The following is a 22,710-nucleotide window of genomic DNA, read 5'->3' as shown; positions in this document are numbered from 1 at the left end:
AATCGATTGTGTATAAAAATCTGTAATGTATGGGCTTCACAGATCGCAAATTGCAACCAAAAAGTGATTGGAATTGTTTAATCAGATTGTCCAACATGTTGGATTTAACAGATGGATTGGGGCTGTAGATTGCTAGTGTATGGCCATGATCAGCAGATTTGCAGACCGTTACCATGAAAATGATGGAGCCTTTCAAGATTGGCAGATCTGTGTTTGCTGCAATCGATCTGCAAATCACTGAAAAAGATCTGTAGTGTATGGGCGCAGATTGCTCGATTGGGAAATCCTAAGAACGGGCAATAAATCTTCAAATTGTTCAATTGTGGTTTTCAGATTGCTGATGTATGGGGGCCTTTAGTGATAGGTTTTGGAGGGGGGCGGTTAGGGAGAGGCACCACTGGGGGGGCTTAGACACTAAGGGGGGAGGGTTAGGTTTAGGCATGAAGGGGGGTGACCTAGGTTTAGGCACTAATGGGGAGGGTTAGGAGGGGAAGGGTAAGGATGTCCGTATTTTGACAGGAGGCATCCCAACACCTGCCATTACATACCCGAAAATAGGGTGTGGCCTCATGACATGTCACCCTTTCTATCATTCTAGGTGCATGCAAAGCACTCATGGAGATGCTGGGCTGCCCCCAAGTTCTCCCCGTGAACAGATGCCGTGTGCATGGCATCTGTTTACCCGGCTGTGGTGGTCAGGGAGAGGCACAGCGGGAGGTGGGGCACATGGGCCCACCGACGTCAGTGTGTGATCAGCTGTAATTTGAATTTTGTTTAGAATGCTCTTTGGTCGACATTTTCACAGCTTTTCTACAGATTTACAATACTACCAATGTTATTTGAATTATGTGGTCTTTTATCGGTAAAAGATGACCTTTTTTAATGATTCACAGGTAGAGGTTAATTGGAAGCCAATTGTGTAAATTTGGAGTTTCCACTGCACAGGTATTACTTATGAAGGCATCATTTTTTAGTTTTTATTTAAAAAAAATCTGCAGATAAAAAATTAATTGAGTTTGAAAATGTAGCTTATTGGTATGCAATTAAAAACTGTCTGGAACAATTTGTGAAAGTGTAATTTGTATTACAAGTTATTCTGTTTTTAAGGAGTTTAATACTTTTGAAGTAGCTGTATACCAAAAAGAGTTTTTTGATTGTGATGGACATGGAACCTTTGGCTGTAAATTAATCTGGGATATGAAGGGCCTCACACTTTTTATAAGCATTTGACTTTATATTAAAATAAGGTTGTGCTTTAGAAATTCACATAAATTATTGTATTGTGTGTGTGTGTGTGTGTGTGTGTGTGTGTGTGTGTGTGTGTGTTCTCCTTAATGTCTTTGAAATAGAAATGTAAAATACAGAAACTTGTCTATTTTCTGGAAATAGACCAGTAAGTCAGTAAATTGACCTGCACTGATTATTAGCTTTATTTATATCATGCGCACACACATTCCGCAGCACTTTACAGAGAATATTTGACCATTCCCATCAGTCCCTGCAGTGGAGTTTACAATAAATATATTCCCTATCGCATGCACACATAAACACACTTGAATTATTTTTGTTGGGAGCCAGTTAACCTAGCAGTATGTTTTTGGCGTATGGGAGGAAACAGGAGACCCGGAGGAAACTCGTGAAAGCACAGTACCCAACTGTTGATCAATAAATCCATAAGTTACATTTCGATAACTTATTGTTTTTAATGTTTTGGCTTGCAAGCTGTGACAAATGGACACTTTAGTAAGTGCAATATGCATTTTGTAAATTTTTTTTTTTTAGTAAGATTTGACTAATAAAATATTCCTTAACACTAAAAGGGCAATCTACAGCAGTGGTCTTCAACTCGTGGCCCAAGGAGCCATTCCCACTGGCCCGTCGATGGTTACTGTAGTGCAGACCGCAGTAAGTGCAGTCTGCACTACAGACAGAAACAAACGCACTTCCGCCGGCGCAGGCAGCAGTGTGTTTGTTTTGACAGCTAGCCAATGAGAGTCAGACAGACTCTCATTGGCTGCTGTGCCCACTGCAGGAGCCGGGCTAGAGCTCACTCATGAGCTCCATCTTCCGCCTCCTGCAGTGGGTAATGGGAGAGACGTCAGAGCGGGCCGGCCTGGGAAGACGGAGAAGCGGACGGCGGCAGGAGCGTGGATTCAGGTAAGTGTTTTTTTTTTTTCTTTTAAGTGTATGTTTGGCTGCACTGGGAGGACCACTACTGGGGGCACTGCATCGGGGGACCACTACTGGGGGCACTGCATCGGGGCAGACCACTATTGGGGGGGGGGGTAATCCACTACTGGGGGCACTACATAGGGGGAACCACTACTGGGGGCTCTGAATAGGGAGGACCACTACAGGTCCTTCCTATGTAGGAAGGGGCAGTTATGGGATATAATTATGTGAGGAGGGGGCAGAGTTTAAATACCGCAGTATAGCTTAATGGCCCTCTGCTTCGTTGAATTTTTTTATGTGGTCCACACTGCCTTAAAGGTTGAAGATACCTGCTTTACAGTGACCGGAAACTACTCAATTGTTTGCACGATAGGCCCCACACTCGTTGTGACGGCCGCATTCCTGCAGCCTAATGTGAGCAATGTGTTATGCGTTGTCTCTCATGCTAAGTACCAGGCGCACTGCAGTTAAGGTGCACGTGGCAATTGTGACCCTGCTTTATGTGGATTTATGCTGGATAGTGCGAGCAGAAATCCACGATGAGTGCAGCCTCAGGGCTGTTTGCCCAAAACAATTGAATAGCTCCTGCTCACTATAGCCTGGAGCTTCGGGAGCGATAAACAATTGAATGCCCCCCTAAATGTGAAATATAGTTGGTTTTTGAATAATGCATATTGTTTTCACTCTGAAAAAAAGTTAGCTCATGTTAATGAGTACGTTTTTAGGTCTGGTGCTTCCATATTGTATATTTATCATTCAAGTTCGTCTTTGTGTATAGTTAATTTGCATACTGATTATAAACTCTTATTTCTTGCAGACTGAAATCGAGGTGTTTGTGAATAGACTGGACTCAGTAGAATCTGTGCTTCCTTACGAATATGCTGCGTAAGTGTGGTGTTCTATAGAATACTGCAAGTTCAAGGATCTAACTTATATATAACTTATATCATAATATATTTTTACTTTTACAAACTACACTTTTTTAATATTATTATTTTTGTGGGCCTTAATAGAAGTTGTCTGATATATCATTGATACTTGGCGTACAGAGGGCCTGATTCAGACCCGCTCGCGAGTGCTGAGCGCTCGCAAGCGGGTCGATGTTGCCCAAGTGCGCATGTGCGAGACCTGAATAACGACGGCCAAGCCGTCGTTATGGGTCTCGCACCAAAGGGGGCGTGCTGTCGATGGTGATTGACAGCGCGCCCCCTTTGATGGGCGTGCCGGGGGTGTGGCTGCCCAGACGGAGGCGTTCCCATGGGAACGCCTACCGTCTGGGGCCGGCCCCACTGGCATCACTAGTGATTTCAGTGGGAGTGCTTTTGGCTCTGATAGAGCCAAAGGCACTCCAGGGCTTGCGGCAGCGAGACCCTCCCGCAGGGTCTTGTCGCAAGCCTGATGGTCGCGATGGTCTTGACCATCGCGACCATCATTTTGGCCGCTCACTATAGCTGTGGGTGGTTACACCCACAGCTATGCGAGCGGCCAAGAGGCCGCTCCAAAAGGTAGGAGGGACGGCCCTGATTCAGAGCGAGCGCTCTGTCAGAGCGTCCGGCTCTGAATCAGGGCCAGTCTTTTGATATACTGTGTATGTGCACAGTTTGTCTTGGACATCATAAAAAATTTTAACTGTCTGAATTTACACCTTCTATTGTACTGCTAATGAATGTAGAGCTGGGTACAGTACACTCTCTACGCTCCAATGCTGATCGGAATGATATATCGTACACATCATACAGTGTGTACACCTAATCAGTCGTTCGTCGCATCGTCCCATCTTATCAAATGCACAACAGATGGGATGATGCAATGAACAAAGTGGTGCAGCTACATGCAACCTGTAATGACACATCGTACGCCGGATCGTGCAATGTATCATTACATCGTGTCATCGTACGCCGGATCGTGCAATGTATCATTACATCGTGTCGCTGGGGCGAACAATCATAAATGTGCAAATCATTTGCCATTAGAATTGTTTGGCTGGTTGATGTTGTGGTTTTTTTTTTACCTTTAAATCTGTTTTCTAACAATTGTGCTTATTTCTGTCATAATTTCAGTGCCCTGAATTAGATATTCTGTATGTAGTTAAATATGGGAATTTTGCATGTGCCAAATTATGTATACATTTTTGGTGTGCCTGTTTTTAATTGCTGTGAAACATAAAATTGAAGATCTAGGTTACCATGTCTAACCCCAAGAATTGTATTCTGTGGTAAAATTATTATAGAATTCATATATTTATTTATTTTTTTTTTAGCTTTGATTTTTGCCAAGAAGCTAAAGCGAAGCGACCTTCTGAGAATCTGGGCCAGGTGCTGTTTGGTGAAAGAATTGAACCCTCTCCATACAAGGTTGGTGTTTATTGCTTTAGGTCTTATTTTCTTTAGCCAGCTTCATTTGGTATACATATTGCTATCTTTGCTTAAAAAATTCAGTTATATTGTATTCTAGTGTTCCCGCTAGGCTGTTTTAGCAGGGTGCCGCGCCCTGTCCGATTTGAGTGATAAAGTGCACCCTGCCCTTATGGTGGCGCCCCGCTGAGTATCTATCCACACTGAGTGGAGAGCTTGGGGGCAGCCCAGCATCCCCATGAGTCAGTGGTTCCCAAACATTTTTGAATCACGGCACCCTAGTGCATCAGCATTGTTTTCATGGCACCCCTAAGCCAAAAGTATGTTATTGAGAAATTCAGAAAAAATTTAGTGAAGTAAATTGTGCTTAGGTTTGGTAATGTAGTGGTGGACAGGTTTGTTTCTTTTTTGTGCACATATTTTATGTGCAAGCTTATGTTTCTTTTTTGTGTACCTATTTAAATTACATTGACCATAAAGAATTTGATTTGGTGCTGGATCACCAACCTAAGGCACCCCTGCAAGTTTCCTGAGGCACCCCAGGGTGCCGTGGCGCACAGTTTGGGAACCACTGCCGTGAGTGCTGAGCACACCCCCTATAGTGATGAAAAGGGGATGCAACTCAAGGCCATGCCCCCTTCTTGAGTGGCCATGCCCCCTTTTCGGGCCTGCTTACGAAAATGCTCTAGATGAATAGACTCCCGGCTCTTGGAATGAACACTACACTTCTATACACTGCTGAGGCCATCATTCTCAAGGAGCCAGTGATCTACCTGTGGCACTAAATAGTGAAGTTATGGGGCCCTTTCATCTAGCTTTTGTATCAGGGCAATTCCCCGTTCTGCCGGGGTTGGAGGATTGGAGAAATCCAAAATATTACACAATCTTGTTTCCGACCCAAAAATAATGGCAATCTGAGAGTCCGGGATCTGTACCATGTTGAATTTCCCTGTTTTCCCGTCGGAATGTGAAATATGACCGTAGCGTCAGATTTCACATTCTCACAAACATTTGTTCAGCTCAAAAAAGAAAAAAATAATAAATAAATATATATAATAATTTTTTTTTTTTTATTTTGTCCCCACTATATATGTGTTAGCAATTTTAAAAGGCAGCCTTTGCGGGTTCTGCATGTTCCAATATTTAGTATTGTGATACTGTATAATAAAGCGTCTTCAAAAGAATCTATTACTTTACTAATGCATTACTTATTCTACAAATGTATCTGTGTTTTTCCTGTAGAGCTGAATGTTCATGTAACTAAACCACAGTAGTTCTCAACCTTTTTACCACTTTTTTTTTTTTTATTTCAACCTGGACTCTCCCTGCCAGCCTATTTGTTATTTGTACCCCCAACGGATGCAAGGCAAACTATTTGTAATGAATATAATGCCCGTTAAGATAAAATGTTTTGGTGCTGCTATCTATAAAAGCAATAAATGTGCTATAAACAGGATTTAAAAAAAAAAATAATAATTTTACATAAAAAAATAAGAAAAACGTAAAACTGACAAAACTATAGTCAACCTATACTTAATTTTTTAAGCTGTACTATGTTCTACCAATTATATGGATAAAAAACTTTATTTTGAATCAACTAGAATATGGTAAAACATATTAACATACTGATGTCCGGTCATAGTTCTGACATTGGGGTGGCTGTGTCGGAAATTATCTGGATTTCGTTTACTCTAGATAATCTCCTTTATGCAGAAATGTTATCTCTCTCCAAGCTGTGATAAATACCCCTCTATTGTCTTGCCTGTTAAGGTCCTACTTGATGCATGAGGTAAATATACTTTAGACACTGCTTTCTTTGTCTAATAGAACACTGGATCAATATATTAATGTACGCATAAACTGTGTGGTGTTGACCTTCTAAGTGTGGGCCAGATTCCCATGATAAATGATTAGGATTTAAACAAATTACAAGAGACTAGGTGGCCAAGGGCTAGCCTCCAAAACGGGGAGGAAGAGGTGGCAACTGTCCCTACTCCAATACTAGCTGGACTGGTGGGGTAACTGTGCTTCTGTTCAGAAAGCATCAAGGAAGCATGTCTGCCATCAGTGGCTGCCACTTCTTGTCCCACACCCCCACTTCCAAGACATTACTGTTTTTTTTGTTTGTGTTTTGCGTATCCCTGAATCTCACAGTAAGTACTCCAATTTTGCTCATACAAGAGGTTGAGAACCGCTGAAGAAACCCATATAAAATATAAATAAAAACTAATCCACCAGTGCAGATCAATTTCTAATATCTAAAAGTGTATAATTTATACATGCATATCAATTGATCATATTATATTGCTTGAAACAGACATGTCAATAAGATGTACACTATATAACAGTAAATATTGAAGGGTAAACCCCCCAAAGTGTTAACTGTAAATAATTTGTATGATGCGAGCCCTTGCTCTGTATTTCCACATCAGCACAGCAAAATGTTCTGAGATAAAAGTAAAGCAATTGTCTAAGTGCAGGCTGACATACACTATTGTACATTTCTTTCATTGTAGCACTATTGTGTAATTTTAATGCAGGTCAAGTTGATCCTGTGGCATTCTTCGTATAAATCTACCATGATGTGAAAATTTTGTGCGGCATTCAGAAGTAGCCTGGTGGGGGCAGTGTAATCTGGCTGGACACTGATATCATTTTTAAAGACCCTTGCACATATTGCCCACTTGCTGGCTGGACACACCTCTTATTGTGTTCAGCAAAGCACAGTGCGGAGCGCTGAGAGGTTTACCCCCTCTGCAATGTTCTCGCTCTCTAAACAGCACCATGCCTCTTAAAGATGGGTAGTGATAACTATGTAACTATGCCTGTCACAGTAGTGCAGCTATCAGATCCCTAAAGCCGGTGATGTATTAAAAAGAGAGAGAAAAAAAAAAAAAATGTGTTGAGCGCCTATGAAATTTGTCCTGGAGAGAACACTGCAATGAAATAGACATCATAGTCCTGTTGGAGAAAGAGTGCTATATAATTAAAATATACAATATAATCCACCACCTTTAAGAGTTTCCATTGTCCTCTACTCCTATTAAATGGATTGGTTATTTGGGCAGTAACATCTTTTAACTTCTGTTTCATATTATTATTTATTTGTATCATCATGTACCACAAAATGCTCGAATCTACGTAATATGTTAGCACTTTAGAAATATACAGTAATAATAAGGTAGTTAGTGAGGCTTTCAAGATTTTCAATTATAGATCTATAATTCTAGTAATATTATTTGGTGTCATTAGATAGAAGAAATAATACAAACATTTATATCTACGAGAATACTTTTTTAGTTATTTTTTAAATGTGTAGTAGGCATGATTTAACAGACTAAAAATCCTCATGATAACCACATGTCATAAAGGGAAATATCAATTAAACGTAAAATAAAACTATAATGATCTAGTGTTTGGAACATGTTACAAAAAAAGCTAATCAATATTTGACGCAGTCAAAGTAAAAGGGAACTTGTATGCCGGGCATGCACATTATAAGGGAAACTTGTTTAAATGTGCAGCACACCTGAATGCATGGGTTTGGCACACCCTGTCATCCAAACTCCTATTTCATTTGCAGTAAGAAAAGGAAAAGAATTTTCAACTAGATATTACTTTTTTTTTTTTTTTTTAAATAACTTCTCTCTCCCTTTTAGCATTCTTCTTAGCAGAGGCGTTTGTTCACCTGCAACATTCCAGTTTTTATTGCATTAAAAGTCCCATCGTGCCCTGCAGATCTTAGCATTCTATTGCTCACCAACTTTATTTAAATTACAAGTATGTCTTGAGATAGACCAACGTGGCCTTGGGTGCTAGCTACATATCTGCTGGAGGCTCACTGGGTGCAGAACTCTGCGGGAGAACAATGTATCCCTGATAATTTAATGTCTCCACCCGTGTTTAAATCTGCCTCTATACAACTCTCCTCTTTTTTAAGTAAAAATAACGAATACTGATGAAAATAAGTATATCGTTGCATCTAAAATCAGATAAAATGTGGTGTTTAGGTATAGCATATTGGCTCACTAGCTGTCTATGGAAGATGCTGCCATGCATTGAGTGATGCTTTATCACATTCACTTTACATTCAATCAACACCCGAGAGTCAGTCACTACTGCCTATAGATTGTAAGCTTGCAAGCAGGGTCCTCTTACCTCTGTCTGTCTGTTATTATCCTGTTTTGTTCTATAAATGTTTCCAGTTGTAAAGCGTAACGGAATATGCTGCGCTATATAAGAAACTGTTAATAAATACTGCCTCAACCCAATGCAATGTACATAAGGTAGTGGCAGACATTGTTTTTTTTTTTTTTTTATAATTTTTTTTATTGGTCCTCTGCTTTTGTATAAGTGGAATTTATTTTTTTCCCTCTCCCCATCATCACTATGGCTGTCAAATACAGGTAGCCCTTTATTTTGGAAAACACCAGTTCTTTAGTCAGGTTGTTGCAGGGTCTGGGCTGTGTGCCATCCTTTTCTTCACCAGCTCTAACAGCAGCACACAATCTACCTCCCCATCTATGCAAATCACAGCTTTTGAAAATGGGGCCGGGTGCGAAGTATGGCACTGGAAAACTGGGCAAAAGAAGTACCACAACCAACCCAAAACGGGAGGTCTCTTAAACTGACACCTGCCGGGATTGACTGTTGGTAGAGTAATGAGCTTTGTGTTCACAGTGTGGGAGCCTGTGTAACTGTGTGATCTTTACACTGGAGCTCAGAATAGAGACTTACTTCCTTGCCTGGAACTCTCTTCCGGCGTTTCCTGCAAAATTTTGCTTCCATGCCACTTTTTCATTCGAGTAATGTTGGGTACACACTGGGCCGATATATCGTTCAGTACATCTGCAAGTGTGGCCTTCACAGATCTCACATAGGCCGTACTGCACGGTAGATGCAATATATCGAACAGATATTTTGTTCACATCTTATAGTGTGTACGCATGACCAAACAACCACACATTATATTTGCCTCAAGAACCGTTCCAAAGTACTTCAAAGCTGGGCGGGCATATTGAAATGGGTTCTTCTGATCAGACACATAATGCAGCTGAATGGTAAGTGAGTATGCTTACCAAAATCACTTGTTGGGTCCGTCAGACTGTTGGCCAAGTGTGAACCCCACGTTGGTTACTGTGTCACTTCAAAATAGTTGTAACAAAACTATTTACAATATATTCGCATTCCCGCTAGGTTTCTTTCGTAGGGCGCCGCGACCTGCCCCTTTTTTAAAAGTCAAAATGCGCCCTGCCGGGATTGACAGGCTGCAGAGCTCACTTCGGCTGTCAGCTCTTCCCGACTGCTTGGCTTTCAGATATCGGCTGCAATCCCCTAGTCTTCACGTTAGGGCACGGTGCCTCACATATAGGGACACTTCACCGCATGCCGAAGGTGAGCCCGAAAAAGGGATGTGGACATTTAGAAGAGGGAGCATGTTCTTGAGATGTGTCCCCTTTTCATCACTGTAGGGGGCGTGCCCAGCACTCCTGGAGATGCTGGGCTGCCCCCCAGCTCTCCCTGCAGTGTGAATAGGTGCCGTGCCATGCCGGTCACTGCTGCCCATGGGTGGGGGATGGCTGTTTCAGCTTTTCACTGTGTAGTGTCCCTTATTCATGTTACGTCACAAAGTAGTGCATTTTATTAACGTGACACAACAGTAGTGCCCCTTAAAACACATTATGCCATGCAGTAATGCCTTTTAAACATTTATGACACACAGTAATGCCCATTTATGCAACACATTAATGCATTTTTGTTAGACATTATGCCACACAGTAATGCCCCTTATACATTATGCTTCTCCCTCCCGTTTACCCCAGCAGCTGTGTCCCTCTAGCAGCCCTCGCCTACATCAGGTGGCTGGGATCCCCACGCCTGCATCAGCAGGCAGCCGCACCGGTCTGGCACTCTGTGCTGCGGCAAGCGCCGTTATCATTCACATCTGGCGCCGCTCATGAGCCATCCAGAGCTCGCGGACCGGCACCCACTGCAGGTCCTCGATCTCCGACTGACTTGTGACAGGAGCCTGTTTGAATGACAGGAGCGCTGTCTCTCTCTGCAGGGCAGCTAAAAGTGAGTCCCCAGTCCTCTAGCCCGGGTAAAATATGTAGAAATTTGCGATCGCTGATGGGTTTTTTTTCCCAGTAATAATCTGTACTATTGTGCATTGTTTAACATATCTGAAACTTTTTTTTATTTAATTTGCAGTTTAAATTCAAGGAAGATAAAAAATGTGTGGAAGTGTGTAGCAAAACGTATGACACTACCCAAGCACAGAGTAAGCAGAAGTTGGAATTCCTGAAGAAAAGTATGCTACTGAACTACCAGCACCACTGGTGAGTGTGCCCCAGATCCTGACTCTCCCACACCTGTTTGCTTTCTTCTAGGTGAGCTGAGATTTCCTGCACTCTCATAATATTGGCACTCCTGTCACCCTTACCATCCTCAACTTTCGCAATTCCTAACTTTCCAGAGTTTTTCTTTTTTTGGTCCCATATCTGGCATGTTACACTTGTTTATTTACCAGTTTGCCATGCAATGGTTCTTGGACCATAAATTTTATTGCTTACGTTTCCACGATTACCCTTGAAGTTCTGCACACAGACTTCACAATAACTTTATAAACAAAGAAAACGGGGAGCGCTGCGGCAATGATACAAATGTATATTTAATAGAAATATTAAAACAGATACATATATTCAATATATAAATGCAAGAATGAAAATAACAACAATCTCTCCTACAGGATAAACATTGAGCTCAAAGGAGTCTACAATCAAAAATCTAGTGTGCACACAGATAAATATTTAAATGAGACCAAGCAGCAATATGATTAAAAAATATATATAAAATTAGGAATATATAGCATGCTTCCAATGGAAAATGGTTAGGATCACAAAAATAAGACCAGTAGAGATCATGAGCAAATTTCCATAGTTAGCACAAGTGTTAGTAACCAGTGAGTGTGATAGCAGACCCCGGCAATTGGTTAGTATAGATTAGATGATATTAGTAACATAAAGCAGTTCAGAGTAGCAGGCAGCAGAAAATGGTAACCTCCGAGTAGTCTCAGAATATAATGTTGGGCACCTCTATTAATGCATAGAATCAATCCACAGACTCCTGGGTGCTTAGAGAAATTATACTCTTGAGGTGAAAAATATATATTTTAATCAGCTGATACCGGAGTCCCGGTCAGCTAATACACAATGCTTCACCAATGAAATCCCTCAATTGGGGTACCTTACTGCTGTCGCTGAGAGAATGTTAGTGGAAATTCCAAAAGACACCAGCATAAGAACCAGCCTCTCACAACCGTGTGCCTAGGCACATGGGGATCCGTTCACCGGCAAAGCTGTTGGGGAGGTCGTGGCCGCCTGAATGGACACGGCTATGTTGCGGGTGTCCAGCCATCCTCACTCACGGTCCCTCAAAGTCAGCTGGTCGAGGCGTGATGACGCAGACGGCGTCTGCTGTCTCGCTGGTGCAGAGGCCCGCTTGTCTGCTTACCACTGGGCTAACACTGCAAGTCAACGTGTGCTCGTATTCATTAGGTGCCCAGCGTCTCCTGGCTCAATGTTGCACTTCCTGGTGGGGAACACCTGTACACAATAACTTTAACTTTTCAATTTTTCTTTAATCCCTATTTATTTCAGGATTGTCGACAACATGCCAGTTACATGGTGTTATGAGGTAGAAGAGAAACAGAAATTTTGCAATCCTGGATTTCCCATTGGTTGCTACATAACCGAAGAAGGTCACCCTAAAGATGCATGTGTAATAAATGTGAGTATTTCTGCAATCAGTAGTTTTTCCTAAGGTATAGCCACCAGTTCAATCTCCGCACTGATTAAAAAAAACAGCGTATAGACTATTACAGGAATCGCCATACACCTGAACTCCTGGCGATAAAATTACATTATTGTACGGCTGGCGGACATATCTATGTATCAATCCCTTTTGAAACAAAGGCATTCTATTAATTTTTGTGCATTTCTTACAAAAAAAAAAAAAGTATATATATATATTCACAATATACTCGCATACCAAATCCGTGGTCGCTGCAATATTGGAAACCATACCAATTTTTTTTCTTGTCCCAGCTCTTTAAAAGTTGGTTGACATATCTCATGCATGGAGAATATCACATACTATCTACATGACCAGCAACTAACATTTTCTGTTGATTGGGCCTCTTTAGACTTTAGAGTAAAATGAAATTGCACACTCTAACTCAAACCTTCCCCCCTTGACTTGCAAACTATAAAGCTTTATTCCAAGCATTCTTGTTGCTGCCTCTGGGTCCCTTGCAGGTTTGACTGCACTGTGAGTCTCCAAGCTGAATGGCACATCATATATTTTTTTTTTATTATTCATTTGATGTTCTACTTCATAGGGCTAAAGAGAGAACCATCCACACTGAAAGTATTAAGGTTATTTCTATGGTATGGTAATACTTGAGTTGCAGAATAGATTTTGAAGATTTTTGTTTTTTAGTTCTATACTAGTACTTTGTCTTTCCCTCTTCCTGTCCCACAAACCACTTATTTTTTTGAACCCTCCCGTTTTATTGCTTTGAAAAACAAAGAGGAAATGTCTTGTGACAATGTTTATTGTACATATTTCCTTTAATGAAAAAAAGTAAGAAAATTAAATGTAGTTTCCTGTGTTTTTTTTTTTTCAAAGGCAGAGCGCTATGGCGGTAATAGGCGATTGTTAAATGTCATACTACTGGGCAAATTTTAATTTAATATTGGTGTTTAGTTTTAACTTTTTTATTGTATCCACAGTCTGAATTTCACGAGAGAGATACATTTTATATTTTCAATCATGTGGACATAATCATCTACTACCACATTGTAGAGAATGAAGGACATGAAGCACGATTAGTCGCTGCTAAGCTAGAACCCAGAAGGTAAGATGTTAGGCACCACCATTCTTAGGAGCAGATGTACTAAGCTCTTGAAAGTGATAAACGACTGACCAATTAGGTCCGAACTGTCATTTTTCAAACACTGCCTGTAACATGACAGTTAGGAGCTGAGTGGCTGGTAGTTTATCACTCTCCAATTTAGTACATTTCGGAACTTAGTACAACTGCCCCATAATCTGTTACTCAACATTTACCAGTATATTTCACTTCTATATGAATGCTGACATTAGTAGCCTTTCGTGCAGGTCTGCCTTTAAAATAGAATTGGATTTTTGCCAAGTTTGCCAGACTTTTTGGAAATACCCAATTTTACATAGAACAAGTCACATCGTATACATGGCAATCTTAATTACATAACTAATGCAGGCCACAATTGTGCAGATTTTAAACTGCCAATTTTGGGATTTCTGACCAATACCCCTTTCAGACATACTGAGATTCCCAGGATTTTGGCCTGCCTCGGCCAAAATTCCCGGTCTCATGTCTGTGTGAAAGGTACCTACCCGGGAACACGTTCCCGGGTAGCCGCCCCTGCAATCGACCAGGGTATTTCCCGGGACTTAGCAGCGCCGCCGGTAACAGCGTCCGCACCTCCCCCCTTCCCATACTCAGCGCCGACAGCACTGAGAGCAGCCCCCCCTGTCCCTATAATTACCGGCAGTAGCAGCGCCGCTGGTAACAGTGCCCCCGCACAACCCCCCCCCCCCCCTTCCCATACTCGGCAGCACTGAGAGTAGCGCCCCGTCCCTATAATTACCATCGGTAGCAGTGCCCGCACCTCCCCCCCTTCCCATACAGCGCCGGTAGCACTGAGATCAGCGGCTCCTCAGCCCCAGTTTCCGGCTGTCACCAGGCAGAAGTGGAGGGAGAGATTACAGCCTCCCCGTATTCTCACTGCTGCACGGAGCTGCGCTGGGAAACTACAGGTACAGTGTCCCTCTGTCACTTTCCCCACCTGTCCCTCTGTCACTTTCCCCACCTGTCCCTCTGTCACTTTCCCCACCTGTCCCTCTGTCACTTTCCTCACCTGTCCCTCTGTCACTTTCCCCACCTGTCCCTCTGCGCCTTACCGTCCACTTTAATAAAACTGTCTAAAACTCTCAAAAACCCTGCTCTTTTCTGAAAGGGATCTACCCGGGAATTTCCCGGGTAGACAGTGTAGTGTGAAAGGGGGGTCTAGACCAAATACCCGTGATTTTTCACAGGAGAAATTCCCGGGTCTGAGCAGGAAATTTCCCGGATTCTATGTCTGAAAGGGGTATAAATAGTCTGACGATATTTGTGTGGCCCTGTACTAACTTACCAACATCTTGTTAGATCTTCAGGTTTTTTTCTGCCAGGAAAAAAGTCAGAATATCTTCATGTCTGCACTATTCATTTCTTATAGCTCTGCAGACATTTCATGTTAGTGACTTAGGGGGGAGATCTATCAAAGCTTTGAGAGAGATAAAGTACCAACCAATCAGCTTATAACTGTAATTTTATAGGCTTTGTTTTAAAAATGACAGGATCTGACTGGTTGGTACTTTATTTTTCTCCAAGCTTTGATAAATCTCCCCCTTAGGAGCATAAGCGCATTCTTAATTAAGCACAAGGAAGGCTCAGATCTATTGCTCATCATTCATAACAAAATATCCTATTGTTTGTAAAATACATTAAGTCACATCTTTGTGTAGTAGCTTAAAATCAGAAGCCATGGGAGCAAAATCTGTCCCATGAAGGGAAAAAAGGACAGCATTTATCTTAGTTTCTCCATATTACTGACAGACACTCTGAGGTTATAGAGGGCAGGAGTCTGGCCACTTTGAGATACTGACAAGTCTGAAGATCTTCCCTCCTGAATTCCCTGTAGTCTGCTGAAAATTAGTTTTTTCTAAGTTCCCACAGACGCAAGGCACTTTGGCAAAGTGTTGTTTAAGAATTTTTCTTTTTCATGTACTTTTTTTCATATATTTTTCTCTGCAAGGCAAAATAGACATGTACTATGCATCAGAGGAATAGCTAGGGTAAGGTTCCTGATGTTCTTTTGATGATGTCGGCAGCAGTACGCAATTCAAATTCATTATGTGCTCTGGTAGTTTTCTATGCTCATACTAGATGCAGTACTATAGAGAGTAGGAGAGTCGGTGTGGGGTCCTCAGCCCGCTGTTAGAGGTATACAGTAATGATACTTGATCAGAACCTCTATACACACCTTCCTATACCTTCTAATATCCTGCCTATACCTTCTAAGGATAACGCTAATTTGCGTACGCAGTCATACAGTAAATAAAGACTTAGACCTGGAATCTGTGCTTCCAAAGCACAAGTAAAAGTTCAGACAGTTACACGCAATTGATCCAGACACAATTTAGGTGCAAAAGGAATTATACAGACCCAAGTACAGTATACATACGCAGCGCTTCCGGTACCAGGTGCTAGGCATCAGCAAGAAACCCCTCGTCTATCAGCATTCGGCACGAAGACTAAAACCCAGTGTTGGAGCACACATATTTATACCCCCCAGGAATAGGTAAAACAATAGAGACGTTTGTTGCTGATGCTATTGGTTCCCAAGGGGGATCCATCTGTTACGGAGCATTTAACAGGCTGGTTCAAATAGACTCTCCCTGCCTCTAACAGCTGGGGGTCTCTCCCTTCCTGCCCCCTGTAACAGCCTAACAGTTAATACATTTTGTTGCTTGAAGTCTCTGCGATCCATAACTTGAGAATGCATAATGCGATCTCCCCACCGACTACACCGGAATACTGTGGAAAGAGTACGCATCAGTACAAAACCAAACACGGCTTACTTATCATGTATAAAACCTTAGTTACCAAATATTTCACAGCATTTATATTAACCGAACAAACTTAAATCTTATATCTTAAAGCTAACGGAACCTTGTAAGTGAATATGTAATGTGTGAGTGTGCGGGGTTTGATATGAAGATGCTGGTTAACTTGGTGCGGATGCGAGCGCATTTAGCTACTAAACAGTGTTTCCATTCGGGGTCTTGTGCATTCGCTAATATGCGACTAGTTAACAGCGCTATTATGCGTATTATTGTGTATATGAGAAATGATGGGAGATGCAATCGCATGGTGCTAATAGTATTATCGCCACATGTACTAAAATGTGAGTTTATCTAAAATGGCGCTTAGGCGGCCATTCGCAAAATGGCGTCTTGCGATCTCATTTTCAAGATGGCGTCTTGCGGCCAGTCGCAAGATGGCGTCTTGCGGCCAGTCGCAAGATGGCATCGCCGCGATTCAATTTTAAACTGAACTTGTCTCAGCCAATTACTCAGCTTCGACAACAGTAATAGCCCGTATGATGGCTGCGGTGGTGCAACTGATAAGCACTAGATATCTTTGTCTGTAAATTAGTCTTGCTTGTTGGTAGATGGGTATTAACAGTTAATGTCCTTTTTAGCACAGTTAATCTACACTACAGGTGCCTTATTGTATTTAGCTTCATTTCATTGTTTTATACTTATGAACATAGGGGGAGATTTACCAAAGCTTGTAGAGAGAAAATACTAACCAATAAGCTTGTAACTGTCATTTTACAGGCTGTATTTTAAAAATAAGTTGGAGCTGGCTGGTTGGTACTTTATCTCCAAACTTTGACAAATCTACCCCCAAAGACTTGGTGATATATTCATCTTTTTGTAGGCTTACATTAGGTTGTCATGAATGTTCTATACCCTTTATGGTTTATAGCTTTTTTTGATGGTGTCCATTCTACTTTGCTTCAGCTTCAAGCATACACATGATGACAAACCCGACTGCTCTGGGCCTCCAATGGAAATTAAGAATAAACAAACTGGAGCTATTAAAATCCGTTATACATATTCTGTGACATTTGAAGTGAGTGTTTATTTTAAATCCTTTACTAGTGGTTCCCAGTATGTCATAGTATTGGTTTATAATATATGTTGTAATGATCTCTGGTCTATGGCTGCAGCATTCTATCATTGTAAAGAAAGGTTGTTAATGCAATCCCTAATAGCCAGATACCCACCCTTGCTGGAATCCATCTGTGCATTCCCCACATCTCTCACAGGATGGACTGAGCAGTTATCACTGCTGGAACTAACATGCACTAACTGTTGTATCTGCTAGAACACTGGTATGTAAACACGGCTTCTGAACACCCCATAACTTCTGTCAATTTAAGTGCTGTGTAAACTATTACATATATTGCCCAGTTTTCATTCTCGGCTCTCTCCTTCCAGCTACTAGAGTATGGTAATGGTGGGTGTATCCTAGGATGGGATCGGTCGTAGAAAGGATGCATGAGGGGGTTAGGATTGTTTTTTGTAGCAGAGCTTTGTACAAGCCCCTTTATTGCTGCTGCTTATTTCTTGAGCTGTGGCAACCATTCAGAGTTCATTGCAGTATCTCCACATATAAATTACTGTGATTAACTGGAGCACTATCTGCTTGTTAGTATGTGGTTTTCTGACCAACAAAGGTTTTGCCCTGGTGTCTATATTTAAAATATCCTACTTTTTTCTTTCATCTGCTTTAGGTTCCATTCCACTATTTGCATTCCATATTACATTCACATTGGAATTTTCAATATAAACCATATTTGCATCATTTACATACTAACTGAAGTGTCTTCATATTGGTTAAGAATTGTCTTCTTATTGTTAGGAGGAAAAGAACATCAGATGGGCTTCTAGGTGGGATTACATTCTAGAATCTATGCCCCATACACACATTCAGTGGTTTAGGTGAGTACATTTATGTATTTTCAATTCTAGATTTTTATGATTGGAAATTTTTGCAAGAACTTTCGGCCATATGTGTTTAATCTAATGTTTATATTGTTGTTTTTATCCTTTAGTTAATATTTATTTAGTAAACGTGAGGACAAAGTTAGGCATACATGCATGTCATTTCATTTATCCGTAGGGAGGAATTCAATTGTTTTTATGGGCACCCGAAGAAGCTGTTCAATTGTTGCTCCGATTAAAGAGCGAGTGACGTGGGCGCCAGATTTCTGTTTGCGCCCTCCTCAGACGGCGAGCAGAAATGTGCGAAAATTTGAAAATTCCAAACTGCAGTTTCGACAGCGCAACCAATAGCTTAAACGGGTGTATATCTAAAACCGGTGTATTTGGGCGCGTCAAGCGTGATATGTTATGGGCACTTGTGGCACTCTTGTCTGCCAGAGCATCCACTGAATAGCTCCATCGGGCGCCCATTACTTTTGGATGGGAAAAAAATCTATTGAATTCATCACACCCATAGTCTGTTTCCTGTGATACATAATAATTAATGAATTTGGAACCTTTTGTTGTGTCTGGTGATCCTACAATACCAGTATGTTTTTATCAAAATAAATTAATTTTGTACTCTGATAAATAGTCCTATTTTCTGAGTTTAGCTGTATTGTGAATTTAACCTTTCCACTGCCTCCCATCTCTACGTAAGTGCTTGCAATATTTTGTCAGAAGAGAATGATAATGACAGCAATGTAAAGTGGTGGATAGTAAACATGTTGGCATTGGAGCACTTACCAGCTTAGATTTGAAGCTGAAACCTAACCCTGGATGATCCATTTAATTCTATTGTGAAGTTTGTGTTCTACCTGACATAAACAAAAGTCACATCATTTTGCATTATTTTACATTTTGTATTTTTTTTTTTTTTTTTAATACTAATGACGTTGTGCTGACTGGTTCACTGGATCTTTTTTTTTAATTTAGCACATGTGTGCTATTCTCTTTTAATTTCCTTATCACAGCATAATGAATTCCTTAGTGATTGTTCTCTTCCTCTCCGGTATGGTTGCCATGATTATGCTAAGAACACTGCACAAAGATATTGCAAGATATAACCAGATAGATTCCACAGTAAGTAACTGCTAAACAGACACTTCTTAAATGAAAACTTAGTAATTGGCATACTTCCTGTTAAGTCATGTTTCCCTTTAGTAACAGTAAGCTGATAGGCTAACATCCTGTGCTTTATATGTTTTAATTTGTCTCATTTAGGAAGATGCTCAGGAAGAGTTTGGTTGGAAACTGGTGCACGGTGATATTTTCAGGCCACCCAGGAAGGGAATGCTGCTATCTGTTTTCCTTGGTTCTGGCGCGCAGATCTTAATTATGACATTTGTCACTTTGTGTAAGTATTCAGGCTTTGATCATTATTGTGCCTGGAAAACCAAGTATATAGTATAAGTAAAGGCTTATATTTCTCCTTTCCTTATAGATTGATCTTAGTTATAAGTCTTCAGGCTTCACTATTAACACATAGAAAGCATCTACTCCTTGCTTTACATTAGACAACTTTTAAAATTACAGACGTGTCTATATACGGGATCGGGGTCAAAATCCAGACATGTCGGGATGCTGGCGCCAGAATCCTGACACCTGTCATGGTGCCGGCATCCAGATGTTAAGTAGCGAGGTTAGGGGGAGGGTTAGCGTTACGGTTAGGCACTAGGGGGAGGGTTCGATTTAGGCACTAGGGGGGAGGTTAGGGTATGGGAAGGGTTAGAATATTGACTGGCAAGTGTCTGTATTCTAACCCTGTGAGGATGCCGGCGTCGGGACTCTGACCGTCAGGATACCAACCGCATCCCGTACCCAACCCTCTATATACATCTATCCTTAAATCGCGTAATATAGCCCCATTTATCACTTCACGGACTTAGCTACTTAGAAGCTCCATAGAACTCATCTGAAGTACCTAGAACATTATTTGTAATCTAAGATGCAAAATTGAGGAAAACGTACTCTATCCAGGTAAGCATGCAAAAGACAGGTCCGATACTAGTGACCCTCGCCCTACATCATTATGCTCAATCTGTGACTTTATACTAACTCCTTTGCAACAAAAAACCTAATCCTAAGTACCTAGTGCCTGATTCAGAGATGTACGCTAATGCCAACACAGCTGCTAATTTGTAGGTAGCGGCTCATCAAAAATATATGCAAATGTCACGGCTACCGGGAATGTTATTGAGACGCTCACCGGCAGCTTCACAAATCCAAGTGACTGTGTACAAACAAAAGCTCAGTCGCTGGTCAATCGATTATCAGACTTCTGAGTAACTGTGAAAGCGCAGAATGGCCGTAGGTACTGAGAGGCTGCAGCCGTTTGGAAAACGCATGTCCCGAAAATGGTCGCAACAAACTTGTTTGTGCATCGTTGCCGCCCATAAATGGTACCTATCCACTTTGCAAATCCTCACTGCGAGCGACATTGATGATGTGACTTCACGGATGCGCAGTGCGACAGATAATTGCTCAACTGCGTAAACATCGGCTTTGCGGCCCTAGTACACTATTTGCGAACTAAGATGCAAAATTGAGGATAACGTATGCAGCACGGGAACTACGCCAGGTGTCTTTTGACGAATGGCACAAAAGGTATAGGGGTGTGAGAATACATCTGTAACTTGGGATCCTGTGTTCTGCATAAAAATGCTTTGCTTGCTGTCCTTGATTATCATGTTTGATTTACACCATTAGGATATTGGGTATGGGTTCAGTTTATTTCCTTTCTAAATGCTTGACTATGTTCTGCAGGGTCAGGGTTACAATAAAAAAAAAAGTTGGGATGTGTGATGAGTCCAATTTGTATAAAATCCATGTAATCGCTCAGATCCTCTGAGGTAGTACATTGTCCCTGGACACAGCAAATTACATGTTACACACCATTTAATGGTTTGAAAAAAACATTTTAAGCCTTCCCTTTGTACTTCAGTGAACCTTACTTATGAATGTACCCTGTGCATATTGTCAAGCTGCAGACTGTTTTATGGTGGAAAATGTTAGCATTTTGCTAGAAACTAATTCTATAAAATTTATTATTAGGAAATTACTATATATAGTAAATAAATTTTGGCAAACTGTAAACATTGTTGCACCATCTGCCACTCACTGTAAATGAAAACAAGTTACCTTAAAATTGAGGTTAAATCTGTGTACACACTATGCGATTTTGTACACGGCTGACGGGACAATGCATTGGAACGATACATTGCACTGTCCGTACACACTGCACGATTGTGTACGACTGTGCGATGTCGTTCCAGACTGCATTTAGCAACATGGCGTTGTTCATTGTATCGTTACCATGCTGCATTCGGCGGCATGGCCCACGCTGAAAGTATCGCCCATCCGGCCGTTGAGTGCGTATCATCAGCGACATAGCCGGTACACACTGGCCAATGTGGACGATATGTTGTCCGATCTGACGGGTTGGACGACCTATCCTTTAGTGTGTACCCCGCTTTACAAATAACATAACTTTTTAAATATTGTCTGTTTTCAGTTTTCGCATGCCTGGGATTTTTGTCTCCTGCCAACAGAGGTGCTCTGATGACATGTGCTGTGGTCCTGTGGGTACTTCTTGGTACTCCAGCTGGTTATGTAGCTTCCAGATTTTACAAATGTAAGTTAAAAATATACACATAATAAATGCTATACATTATGTTTATTGAATTTAAAGTAATGAAAATATACTTTGACTATTTTGGTTCATTGCAAAGTATCTCATCAACCTCCTAAAAGGTTCATATCACAAATGGGCAAGATAAAGGGAGAACCTAAAAACATATCGCTTGTCCTTAGTGCAGATCTAAAGATAGTATCGCCATTTATATGTACTAGTATGTATAGTTGTATGTAAATGTTCTAAATCTGCAGGTTCTCAAACTCAGTCCTCAGGACCCCACACAGTGCATATTTTCCAGGTCTCTTCACAGAATCAAAAGTTAAATAATTATAACCACCTGTGGACCTTTTTAAAATGTGTCATTGAGTAATGAGTACACCTGTGCTCCTGCTGAGCGACCTGGAAAACATGACCTGAGTGGGGTCCTGAGGACCGAGTTTGAGAACCACTGCACTAGAGGAAGAAATCCCTAACCCCATAAGTTTGCGGTTTAATATTTTATCATTCATTGTTTAACTCTTAGTCTTTATCACTGCATCTAACACATTTCTGTATTGTGATGGCATTACAGCCGAACTGCACAAATGTGCAGCCAAATTAATAACATTCATTTTGAAAAGTAACTTTTGTGCATTCCAAACTCATGGTCTTCAGGCTAGGCCAGGCCTGGCCAGCTCTCCACCTGTTGTGAAACTACAAGCCCCAGCATACCCTACCCACCGTTCAGCTTGTAAAGTATGTTGGGACTTCTATTTTCACAACAGCCACAGGGTTGGTCAGGCCTGCGCTAGGCTTTGACTGTAAATGAATTAACAATGTGCGCTGTGCTTATGTAACAAGTTCCTT

The 22,710-nt window shown here is 41.3% G+C and overlaps 1 protein-coding gene across 1 annotated transcript in view; it reads left to right on the top strand.

Annotated features, from left to right (window-relative positions):
- The window catches only part of TM9SF2 (transmembrane 9 superfamily member 2), a 38,893-nt gene that overhangs the window by 2,382 nt on the left and 13,801 nt on the right, over positions 1-22,710 (top strand). Inside the window, exons 2-11 of the mRNA XM_088458210.1 lie at positions 2,990-3,057; positions 4,433-4,526; positions 10,737-10,864; positions 12,185-12,314; positions 13,319-13,443; positions 17,202-17,313; positions 18,106-18,185; positions 19,202-19,310; positions 19,452-19,584; positions 21,742-21,861. Of these exons, the coding sequence (XP_088314336.1) occupies positions 2,990-3,057; positions 4,433-4,526; positions 10,737-10,864; positions 12,185-12,314; positions 13,319-13,443; positions 17,202-17,313; positions 18,106-18,185; positions 19,202-19,310; positions 19,452-19,584; positions 21,742-21,861 (1,099 nt within the window). The remainder of the gene's footprint in view (positions 1-2,989; positions 3,058-4,432; positions 4,527-10,736; positions 10,865-12,184; positions 12,315-13,318; positions 13,444-17,201; positions 17,314-18,105; positions 18,186-19,201; positions 19,311-19,451; positions 19,585-21,741; positions 21,862-22,710) is intronic.

Source organism: Taudactylus pleione, unplaced genomic scaffold, assembly GCF_031769625.1.
Source record: "Taudactylus pleione unplaced genomic scaffold, aTauple2 ptg000041l, whole genome shotgun sequence".
NCBI lineage: Eukaryota > Metazoa > Chordata > Amphibia > Anura > Myobatrachidae > Taudactylus > Taudactylus pleione.
Note: the sequence above shows the minus strand (reverse complement) of the source record. Positions and strands in the feature narration are given on the sequence as shown.